This window comes from Centroberyx gerrardi, chromosome 4 (assembly GCF_048128805.1).
Source record: "Centroberyx gerrardi isolate f3 chromosome 4, fCenGer3.hap1.cur.20231027, whole genome shotgun sequence".
NCBI lineage: Eukaryota > Metazoa > Chordata > Actinopteri > Beryciformes > Berycidae > Centroberyx > Centroberyx gerrardi.
Window position 1 is genome coordinate 4,942,357 of NC_136000.1, and position 12,130 is coordinate 4,954,486.

A 12,130-nucleotide genomic window follows, 5' to 3' on the forward strand; every position below is an offset into this window, starting at 1 on the left:
GGTTATTCAATTGTGGACAAAATAAAAAAAACAAATGCAGATTGGATTATATTAAATTTTAATGTGCACAAATTTTAATGTGTCCCACCCCACCCCACCCCACCCCCCCACCCAACAACCCCACCCACCCGGCGGGAGGTCTCAGTTTGATGCTAGTCCTTGTCAGCATTGTGTCCACAGTGGAGAAGCAGGGCAGCAGACCAAACTAGTCGGGGGGGGGAAAGACAAAAAATTCCTAAAAAAAACATCTGGAGGGGGCTAGAAAATGATAACCAGATAACCATGCATCTCAAGTAACACTTTACACCTCACACTGTCCTTATTCCAGTGTATTATCCTCTGGAAAAGTGCTGTAAGTACCACAGTGTGTAAGAAAAACTTACATTACCTTCGTAGCTACATTATATAGAAGGCAGATTTTCACAAAATACTTTCATAGTACTATCCACTAACAATACTTTTCCATAGGCTGGTGCACTGGAATAAGGCCATAGTAAGGTAAAGTCTTACCATGAGTCATCTTGTGCATAAACATACATACAGTACATATAATTGGCAAAGATATCAAAACAGCATTGAAATAAACCCCTTAAAGTTCTTCATCTTCATAGTGTAGAAAAAAAAGTGTTTACCTACAACTACGGCAATGTGCATTTTAAAGCCTGGAGCTTCACTGGAAAAGGAAAGGCCTAAATGGTCTCAAAAAAACAAAACAAAACAAAAAGAAAAACACAGTTTGTGTGATATATCACCGAAATTCAAAGGCTAACATTCTCTGTCACACACATACGCAATTATGAGGATGATAATGCACTGAATACTTGGGCTTAGCAGAAATTTAGGCTCTTTCGTTTGAGGCGGAGGGCGAAGTGGAAGCCGATGCAGAGAGCGAGCGAACCCGGACGCTGGAAGATCGCTTCTGCATCGCTGGCGTCTCAGTCAGGTGGCGTGGCGGGTGCGGTGGGCGGCCCGGGGCGCGGCGGGCGGTCCGGGCCGGGCGTGGCGGGCGGGCGGGCGGTCCGGGCGGACGGCGAGTTTGTCGGCAAAGGTGACACGGGTGCATGCAGAAACGAGGGCAGGTTCAGTGTGTCAGACTGCTGGGAAGCTGGGTGGGTTAGGGGGCGGGGGTGTGTGGAGGGGGATGGGAGGGCTGGGTGGGGCACAGGGTGGGGGCGGGGGGCGGGGCGGGGTGGGGGCAGAGGGAGGGGTGTTGCTGAGAGGTTTGGCTCGGGGTTGTTTTGTTTTTGCTGAGTCAGGCGGAATTTGGCAGCGCTCTCTCTCCCTACTGTGACACTCACTTTCCCATCCTCACCTCCCCACCCCACCCAAAGGCTCCAAAACACACACATACAGACCCAGCAAGCGTACAGAGGACAGCGACACTCCCCCCCCCCCACACCCCAACCCCCTCATCACATGAACCAATCAATCAATGCAAAGTGATAAGCTATCCACAGAAATTGCAAGAATGGAAGGAATTTACATCATGTGGAAAAACTAATTCCAACCAGCAGAAAACAGATAGAGAGCTTGCTTGCTTGCTTGACAATGTTAACAGTGAAGAATAAAAAAAAAAACTAAACAACACAATCAAATCAACAACAAAAACCCCAGAGAACGACCCCTTGATTTCCTGTGCCCACCCGTTGGTTACACCAGCACCGGAGAGAAAAAACAGCTTTTGACGGAAACGGGTAAAAAAGGGGCGGGGCCAGGAGCTGCGTGGCCACGCCCCTTCACCTCCAAACATCCCCGCCGGGCTCTGGAAACGGCTCCCACCCCCCCCCCCCCTTTGATCTCTTCTTCTTTTTCTTTTCATTCTGACTTTTCTCTCCGTCTGAGTGTCGGTTGTTCCAGCCCTCCCGTCTTCCCTCCCCTCTCTCCGTTAATCCTCCTCTTCCCGGGCGCTACACCTCCTTGGTGGTGCTGATCCGGACGCTGCTGAAGCACTTGCCCATGGCCTCGAACAGCGGGTCGCAGAAGGTGTGCACGCAGATGGAGTAGACGCGGCTGACGCAGTGGATCTCGATCAGGTAGCTCTTGACGCACGGCACCACGGCCCAGATGTGCAGGAAGGACAGGATGGCGAAGAAGATGCCCCAGACCAGCGCCAGCGGGATGCCGACCAGCGCCGTCAGCAGCCGGTAGCACCAGTACTTGGTGACGGTGAAGGTGGTGAAGCTGGCCTTCCACACGCCGTCGAAGCTGTAGGTCCCTGCAGGCTCGGCGATCACATCCTCAAAGTCCACCTGACCAGGGGAGAGAGAGAGAGAACAAGGGAGAAAACACTTTTAGCAGGTCTAGAGAGACTTATGATGATCAAATGAAATCGTTAAATAAGTTATCAGTAAGTTATCAAGTGAAATGGCATCTTTACTTCCTGGATTTTATGCATTTCCTGTTGAAACAGGATGTTGGGGCGGGACATAACGCAATAATGCATCATTCAAAAGTCTAAACCAATGGAATATGAGTCCGGGAGAGAAAGGCAATTTTATTTGATGGGAGGGATGTGGAGGGGTGGGATTGCTAAAAAATCTGATGGTTTTATTGGTTAGAAATTTATATTTACGCCTACTAGTGCAGCATGAGGTCGCCATTAAAGATACTCTGTTTTCCAGGAAGTAAAAGTAATGGGAGTTCATTTCAAATGATCTGCAAACAAACCTTTAGCAGGACTAGACTGACCTATGACCAGCTATACTTCATATACTTCATTAGTCATGACGTATATGAGTTAAACATTATGAATGATCTGCAAATATACTTTAAGCAGGTCTAGACCGATTTGTAACCGATTAAATACAATCACAAGCTCTATCAATCATCATTGATGTGACAGCCATAATACCCAAGAAGCCATTCTTTACTGCGGTTATGGGTATGATGGTGATGCAGCTAGGTATAAAGCATAGCTGAGTACTGTCAGAGTCACCAAAGTACCTATAATCACAATAAAGACCGCACTCGTCGGTATTACGGCTTTTACACAACGCATGTGTATACTGTTTTCTCCACATATAGAAAACAAAACAGGGGAAAACAAGAAAGATGGTTAATTAGCTCCCTGGCGACCACATGTATGACCAACCGTGACAAGTCAGCCATTTATTCACCAGACAGCAGATATGAGCGAGAGGAACAAAACTGCAGATATAATGAGGGCGAATCCATTCACAGGTGCAAAGCAGACAGCGTGACAGTGAGAAACGAGGTGATCAGGTAACGATACGAGACTTTCGATCACACAGTGACCGTTGCACTAGACTCAGCATTGTCAAATACCACAGTCAATTGCACATCGTCCAAAATCATTGCACAAAAGCCCCAATATCGCACTAAAGGGAAATGAAATAAACAACTGTATTAACTTTATAGCCCAGCAAAACAGAACTCGTCATCTGCACATAATTCAACTGCGTCACTCCCCGCTAATGAGAGATTTTATTTTGACAAGATTTACGCCTCCCCTCGCAGCGACTGGTACAGTCTATCCACCCTCTGCTTCCCCACCCCAAATACTGATTGCTCCATACGCAAACTGTGGCATCTGCTTTGCTTTTTGCAACACAATCCTTCTGCCTTTGCCCTTCTAAAACATCCGACTCCCCTCCAACCAGATAGATAGATAGATAGATGGATAGATGGATAGATGGATAGATGAGAATGCCATTAGAAACTTTGAGGGAACTCTTTAAAGTAATAATCTGCAACACATTCATATAAATAAATGTCAGTTTTACTACTTTGTAGCACCGATTGACATAACACAATAGTGATTCAACCTATATCCAGTTCATTAAAGCTTTTCAATTGTCTGTTCTAAACAGCCGGTGTCTGGTAGCTCTTTCCCGGGAAAAATCCTCTGCCGCACAGGAAGTGATGCGCTTTAAGTTTCCGGTTTAATCAACAGAAGAAGAAGAACTGGGTAGTTAGCATGAGCAGTGAGAGCCACCATGGCTGAACAGACAGAGAAAAGAGAAACTCAAACTGCATCAACAGAGAATCCAAGCTCCGCCCACACTGTTTGATTGACAGGTGATCTGTGGGAAGTGCAGTGCAGAAACACCACAGCAATGACCCCCCCTCTCCCCCCCTCTGCCCCCCCATTAAGGTAAACCAGTTCACTTCAGTCCTCCTTGTTGTAAACAGCGCTCTCAGGCAATCAGCCTTTAAATGGGACGATCCTCGCAAGTAGCCATGATCCTTCCAATGCTGTTTAAGGGATGGCAGTAAAAATGGCAAATCACATGCTGTAAACACAACGCAGACTCTCTTCCTCCCTCTCTCCCTCTCCCTCTCTCTCTCTCTCTCTCTCTCTCTCTCTCATACTCTCTCTTTTCCCTCCTTGGTATTTTCTCTTCACTTGAACAGTCCCTCTCTCTTCTCTCTTTCTTTCTCTTTACCCCACTCTATCTCTCCCTTCAGTCCCTACCTCTCTTCTCTGTTTCTGTCCCTCTTTCCCCCCTCTCTCTCTCTCTCTCTCTCTCTCTCTCTCTCTCTCATACTCTCTCTTTTCCCTCCTTGGTATTTTCTCTTCACTTGAACAGTCCCTCTCTCTTCTCTCTCTCTCTTTCTTTCTCTTTACCCCACTCTATCTCTCCCTTCAGTCCCTACCTCTCTTCTCTCTCCCTCTCTCTCTCTCTCTCTCTCTCTCCCTCTATCCCTTCTCACTGTCTCTCTCTCTCTCTCTCTCTCTCTCTCTCTCTCTCTCTCATACTCTCTTTTCCCTCCTTGGTATTTTCTCTTCACTTGAACAGTCCCTCTCTCTTCTCTCTTTCTTTCTCTTTACCCCACTCTATCTCTCCCTTCAGTCCCTACCTCTCTTCTCTCTTTCTGTCCCTCTTTCCTCTCTCTCTCTCTCTCTCTCTCTATCCCTTCTCACTGTCTCTCCTCTCCCTCTCATCCTCTCCACAGTCTTCTAAGCGCAGAGTAAATATTTATCTTACAGTTACTTGGAGCTTGTGTCTTGTCTACCGGACCAGTTGGGCTACCGAGGGCTAATGACTGTAATATCAATAAGTCAGAGAGATATTATCCAGTGTCAAAATGACAACAAACGGACAGGTGAAACGTCTCGTTCCAAAATGAGATATCCACTTTTAGAAAATGATTTGCTGGCATCAGAGTAAAGCACAACATGGTTTACTTTTGGAGTTTTATACCTTTGAATGCAAAGTGGTTCTGTTTCTAAGGATAGACTCCCTGCCATATATTCATGTTTGAATAGGGATTTATCATTCAAACAGATGGAAAGCAGAGGGAAATAATAGATATAAATAGATAGATTAAAAAAATATGGAAACCATAGACTATACATGACGTGCTCTATCCAAAAATCCTATATATCCATATTTGGAAAAAGAACATTCCCTGACATTCATAATTCAATACCTCTAAAATATATAGGACCCAGTCTGTTTTGTCAACCAAGGACTTATGTTCAGTTATTACTCTTGATAGTCTTTGGAAGTGAAAATTCAACATTCATACATGTTAAGACCCCAGTTTGGCCTTAAGGAGTGTCCATTATCTGAAGATACAGAAATACCTTTTGGGCTAAACAAAATACCAGTTGTTCATTCTTCAAGATCTCTGAAATATAGAGAATTCAGTGTATAAAAGTGTCACCATTTTGTCAACCTATTCTCCTTTAAAAGGTCATTTTTGTGCTACTATTCATTATGTAATAGTAGGTGTCATGTTTTTTTTCAAATGCTGGATATCTAATTTTGGAATATACAACTCCTCAAATATCCCAACAGAGTTTTTTAGCCTTACAGTGGCAGCTTGTATTTCCAATTCTTGAACTCAGAGTGAGCAGGATAAAGCCTCACTCACGGCGCCATTGGCTTAGCTCACTGCAGCCTTATAATATAAATCTGACTGCAGCCACAAAACCAGCGCGGCGTCCATTTAATTTTTCCACAGCTACAAATTTTAAAGTGGACCCACTCCGCGTCAGTTTCCAAAACTCTGATTGAGGCTAAATGAGAGCCTTCTGCAGAGAGGCACAAACACACAACCACATAACGATGATGGAGATATTCAGCTTCATAAAATGAAGCTGGTTGCTGCACTTTACTGAACAGTTTCTTTCAAGGTTTTACATTTCCAAAATGCTATATATTCATTTTGGGAGGGAAAAAACATTACCTGAAGTTTGGCATTGAATATCTCTAAAATATAAAGGATCCAGTCTGTAAATCATGCCACCTTCTACTCTAAAAAGTACCAGCTTTTACCAGTAAAAGCTTTTTTCAAGTGGTGAAGAGGAACAGAACTCTAGCTAATATGTATTCTGACAGGACTGTGATGAATAAAAACATGCAGAAATACTAATTTACTCCAACTGTATATGAAGAGGTTTGTTCCTTAGTGAGATATCCACCATTTGACAAAAGTGACCCTCTTTAAAAATGGAACAGCTCAAAGTTTAAACAAATAATGGAACTTTTTGCAGGAGGATAAGGTCTTTTAAGTCCTTGGTTGACAAAATGATAACACTTTCCCAGGCTGGATCCTCTACTTTAACAGACACTGAGCTTTGTGTGATTTTACTGTGGATATGGAGTCATGTTGGGTCAACGTCTGGACCTCTGAACTGAAGTCCCATCGGAGGTTTGATATGAAACAATGGAGTCTCGGGGTCAGCATGTGACCGGTCGGCAAGGCAACTGTATTATTGAGTAAATACAGCAATGTGCTATATCCAGAGCTGTGTCTTCAGGCTGTCAGTTGTGCTTGAAAAGATATAGTGGAGTCCTGGAGGCGAAGGTCAGAGTGTGCCACATTAAACTGCTAGTTTGTCAGTTTGAGGGTTTTAGTGTTCAGGGAAGATGTGTGGCTTGGCTCAGGAAAAGATTAGGTTTGATTGGTAGCTATCATATGTGACCAAAGGCCATGAACCCAGGCTAGTTTACTGTAACTTTACACCAGACCCACTTTACATCAGAAAAAATCTGATCAAAATTAACTTAAAAATAATTATTAACACAAAATCCCTTTTATACCATATCCAAAGTTAAAGTTCTATCAATTATAAATGAAAAAGAAGCAAACAAAAAATTTCCCACATTAGTTGGATTTCCATGCAAGTTTTTGGTAAATCGTGTATCAAATTAGAAAAACTGAATGGAAATGGCAAAAATTTGATAACTTTTCGTCAATATGGCTGTTTTTACTGATGGGTCATATACAGTACCATCGCTGATGGGTGGAAACCTTTTATCTCCAAAATGTCAACTTTTCAGAAACTAAGAAAAACAGCCTTCTTTAGCTTGATGAAAATCCATTTTTGACTTTATCCAATGGGGTTTGAAAGGGTTTCATAAGCCCATGAGGTCGGAGAATTTTCTCAACCCACAGAGGAATCCTTCAACTGAAAGCAAAACTGGAGATATGAGGTTTTCACCTGACAATGATGATACGTCCATGATAAGATAAAAGTCCCTGATAAAAACAATCATCTGGTGGTCAAAACAATCAACAGTCAACCAATCATAAGCTTTCAAGTGCAATTTAGCAATTTTACTGCACATGGAAACAAGCAGTTTTTCATTCTGTTTGTCTTGACCTGAAGGAGTCTGGATCTGCTGCCCAGCGGCAGCAGCTCAAACTCACTGTGCAGAGAGTGAGAGAGACAGGCTGGAACGGCTCGAGCTTTCTTTGCAGCTCTTTTTCTGAAAAATCTGCTCCAGTGGGGGCAACTTCACTCCACTGACCACCGCCAGGCTCCAGCCACTCCTCTGAGCTATATAAAGACGCACAGCTTCACCAGAGGAAAAAACTCTATTCCCAGGGCAAACTCCACATGGATGTCAGTAATGGAACTTCTTTGATGTGGCCAGATGATTGAGGCCAGCTGCAAGAGCTACAGGAGAACAGCTTGTCTCCATGATTCCTTTGATTGAAGGAATGCAGCGTATATGTGTCTGTGTGTGCGTGCCGTGCATCTATACTACATACTGTATGTCAGCATGCACAGCACATACGTGCATGAATGTGTTTACTGTGTGTGTGTGTGTGTGTGTGTGTGTGTGTGTGTGTGGTCAGGGTGGATTGCGGAGTGAGGTTTGCTGGAAGGGATTCCCTGCTTGTGTGTTTCTGCGGTGCACCCCAAACACACGCTTCCACTTGGCAGCACTGTAACATCGACCTCAAAGCACCCAGACCCACAGCACACAGTACACTCTAAAAACCGGCTCATCGGGGGTTCCTCCAAGATCCGAAGGGAGGCGGTAAGCACCTTAGGGTTCCTCACTAGAGAAAATAACCCTTAACTATTCCCCTCCAGGTGGTAGAGGTTCCTCAATACTGTCAGGGTTCATTAGCTGTTTATGAAGGGGTTCCTCAAGGAACCTTCTGGGGTTCTTCTACGGCTGTAAGTTTAAGAGCCCTTAAAGGCGCCTTGAAGCCGTTTTAACTTTTACAGTGAGCATGCATGTGATTTCAGATAATTCTAACAGTGGTCTGTTAAGTTGATTAGAGAGGGGCGGCCAATCATAAAGCTGCATTCTATTCTGAGACTGGAAGGAGAGTCTGACTCACTGTCACAATGGAGAGAGAGAGAGAGAGAGAGGGAGAGAGAGAGAGAGAGAGAGAGAGGGCGGAGGGTGGTAGGGAGGGAAACCTCATGACAGTAAGCATGTCTTTCATCATCCTATCTACAGTAAGAGGCTATCTACCAGGGATCTTTCCAATCAACTGAATCCATAATGGAACAAGACAACAACCAATGAAGGGGAACACATCAACTTTTGCTCCTCTGACGCATTCATAGGCATGACAGCAGGCAGGCAGGGAGGGAGGGAGGAAAGGAGGAGTAGAATGGGAGGAAAGAGGGGAGGAGGGATGGGGAGTGGTGAGGGATATCCCCTCTGCCTGCCACTAACCAGCTACTTGGGTGTTTCCCTGTTTTAACAAGGCAGAGTTCAGGCGTTTCAAAGGGCTGACCCCTCTCCCATGCAGCGAGCCGTTTGACCCGGCACACAGATGAAAACCTGCCCAGCTGGACGGGAGGATGGATGGTGTCAGACAGCTGCTGCTGCCGCTGCTTGCTATCCAGACACGTCAGGTGGCTTTCAGCGCACCACTCCTCTGTTAGCCTACTACAAGCTCTCTCTCAGCTAACTCCTTTTGAAAATAAACACGCAGTATTTATGCGGTTAGACTGCTCTCTTATGGAAAGAATTCTACTTTCCCCAAACACTCACAAACAGAAACAGGCGTATGCAATAAGGACTGTGGGAAATGTGTGTTCCAACAACAGGAAATTCGTAATGTTTCCTCTGTTAGACACCGGGGCGAGGATGTTCAACTTTATAGGGACACGCATGCAGCGACAGGCAGCGGCTGGTTATGCGGACGCACAGCTATTACGCATGTGGATAGCTTGCCATTGTATCGCCACACTGAGCTTTAACATCTCGGCAAACCCTTTGCCTAATAGGGGAAAGTCACTGGGGGGAGAAACTATTGGAACCACAGAGCGCAACACAGTGTGCGCCCCTTGCGCAGAAGAACTGCCGTGCGCCTCTGACGCACACAGCCGCCTATAATACCAATTTGACAGCAGCTACACTCCCGCACACTGTACAGTTTCCCTAAGTTTATTACAGTTACAATGATTATTACAATGATTGTCATGACTTCTGAAAGCCACGTAAACAATAATGGAGAGATTATAGTATACAAGCAAACCTCACATCAATACAACAATTAAATGTTTAACTCAAACTCCACGCGTAAAGGAAAAGCTCTCCATGAAGTTTAGCTCACCTTGACAACGTCGTCGTTTAGGTGCTTGGGGTCCCGGTTGACCAGGTCGATTTCTTTGGTGTGGACATCCTCCATCGTCTTCTCGTTCAGACTTTCGTTATCCATGTCTTTGTTGTTGGGTTTGTATATGTTCCCTTGTTTCCTGATGAACGGCGAATGCAGAAATTCCTGTTAAAATCCGGAGGAGGGGAAAAAAAGAAGAGGGTGAAGAGGAGGAATAGTGTGTGCTGAGAGGAGAGACTGGAGCTGCAAGTTACCAGCCTGCCCCAGAAACAGGGATGGGTTTAAATGGATAAAAGTGAAGCACCACACCCCTCAATCCAGCCGCAAGGGGTCATCACCACCCATACAGAAATCTAATATCCTGAGATATGTTCCAAATAATATACCTGTGAATACAAGCTCCATTACTTATTAAGAAATACAAAAGCATATTATCCACATCTATTTTAAATGTTCGAATTTTGACTTTTTTTTAAAGAATGTTTTTAACATATATTTATATATGTGATCAACGCTATATTGTGATTCCACTTCGTAGATGTATTTACAAAATACGTAAATGTATTTCGGCATTCCCCACTTAAAAAAACATTCAATTTCCGTATAGCCAAGTGCTCCAAAAACGAGTGCGTAAAGAGCCTATTCATTCCACAGCCCATAATACTCTGTTCTCCTTGAACCTGTCAAGCACATTTTCAATTGTAAAAACAACCATATAGTTTCATGAGATAACGTTAAAACTATATGCGTGGCTTTTGACCGAATTTGTTTTACAACGGAAAAGGTTTGTGCGCTGCCTCGCGGCTTTTACGCACGACAATCAATTTTCCAGGGTCGATATGTAAACAAAATAGACGGTTACTCTATAATAAAGAAGCTTTTAACAGGTAAAATCTCACACCCAAACGCTAATGCATACTCAGTGGTCTTTCACATTCACCCAGTCGGTGTGGGAGTACCATTCACGACCAGGTGCCAAAAAAGATAACTATTGCCAAATAGCGCTGTGGAGTTAAAAAAAAAAAAAAGTCTCAGTTTCCCAATTGAATGCAAATTGTGAAAGAGAATATTTAACACTTGGCTGAGGAAAATTCTCTGTCCGCTAAAAACTTCACTGCAAAACGCCTGGAAATAAGACGGTGCCAGTTTCAGAGCAGACCCATACTGTACCTCTTCTGTTTCGCCGTCCTTCAGTCCTCCTGTCATGCTGTCCTGAAGTGTGAGCGGATCAGCGCGTTGAACAGACAAGAAGACAATATAGGAAGCCAAGTGGGAGGCGTATAGGCGACTGCAGAGGACCGGGGCTCTTCCCAGGGATCTGCAATGATCTAATTCCTGCCCTTTTTGCTAAACGTGACACGCATTTAATGCCCAGGGGCTGTGAGGGAAAACCTCGGCGCGTTTCCTCGGATCCCAGCGCGCGCGTCTTCGCAGCCCCAAGTCACCTGCGTGCACAGAGTGGAGCCCGCAGTTACCCCGACACTCAGGACACCACGGAGCTCCGATGAAGGGGAAACTGACGTGATTTCAACCAGAGGGGTGTTGTAATGTTGACATTGGCTTGGAATTGGTTTATTTAGGGAACAAAGCAGAGTATAGTCCTCTTTCTGTCCCGTTAAAGGTGGGCGTCAGCTGGGGATGGCAAGGTGTGGAGACTTGCCGTTAGCCTGAGTCAATCCAACCCAGATCATTATAATGGAGAGCAGAGATCAAGAAAAAATGACCAGAAATCTATTTGGAAGACATATCTAAAAAATAATATCAGGGCAGCATTCAGGACCAATGTTCCCTCTAGTATGGAGACCTTTGTCTAATAATATCACATTGATCAAATAATATCCTGTCAGTCATCAGACATTACTCCATTTATCCCCAGAAATCGAGCACATTTGGAAGCTTTGGTGGTCCCACAGGTTTAAGTGAATTGACACCCCAGCTGTTAAAAGAAGTTGTCTTCAACTTTACAGCTCGGGTCGTGTTGGGAACCCTTGCTGGTCACTCTGGTCTGTTTACATTCCTGTATCAACTCACCTTGGTGTGACACCAGTTGGCAGAGTCAGGACTCTTTTTTTTCTGTTTTCAGCCAGGAGATGAGACAGGGGTGTGTGAGATGGGTGTGGCACCGAACACAACAGATCAAAATAACAAAACGAAAGGATGTTTGAATTCACTGAAGATACTATTAAGGATTTGGAGGCTACAGCAGCGGTTCTCAACCTGGGGGTACATTTTTGTGAATTGAGAAATATTTCTTTAAACATACCCTTACGTATATGTGAAATGTATTTTGTGCCATATTGGCAGCTTCTAGGCTTCTTAAGATAACTGATCAAATAGAAAAGCATGA

The 12,130-nt window shown here is 44.5% G+C and overlaps 1 protein-coding gene across 1 annotated transcript; it reads right to left on the reverse strand.

Annotated features, from left to right (window-relative positions):
- Window positions 1-1,780: 1,780 nt before the first annotated feature.
- On the reverse strand, window positions 1,781-11,144 carry cav1 (caveolin 1). The gene is made up of 3 exons (XM_071925531.2): window positions 10,954-11,144; window positions 9,781-9,948; window positions 1,781-2,249 (listed from the first exon to the last, which is right to left on the reverse strand). Exons 1-3 carry the CDS (start codon window positions 10,987-10,989, stop codon window positions 1,908-1,910), a joined length of 546 nt encoding a protein of 181 aa, XP_071781632.1. The 5' UTR covers window positions 10,990-11,144; the 3' UTR covers window positions 1,781-1,907.
- Between the last annotated feature and the right edge of the window lie 986 nt (window positions 11,145-12,130).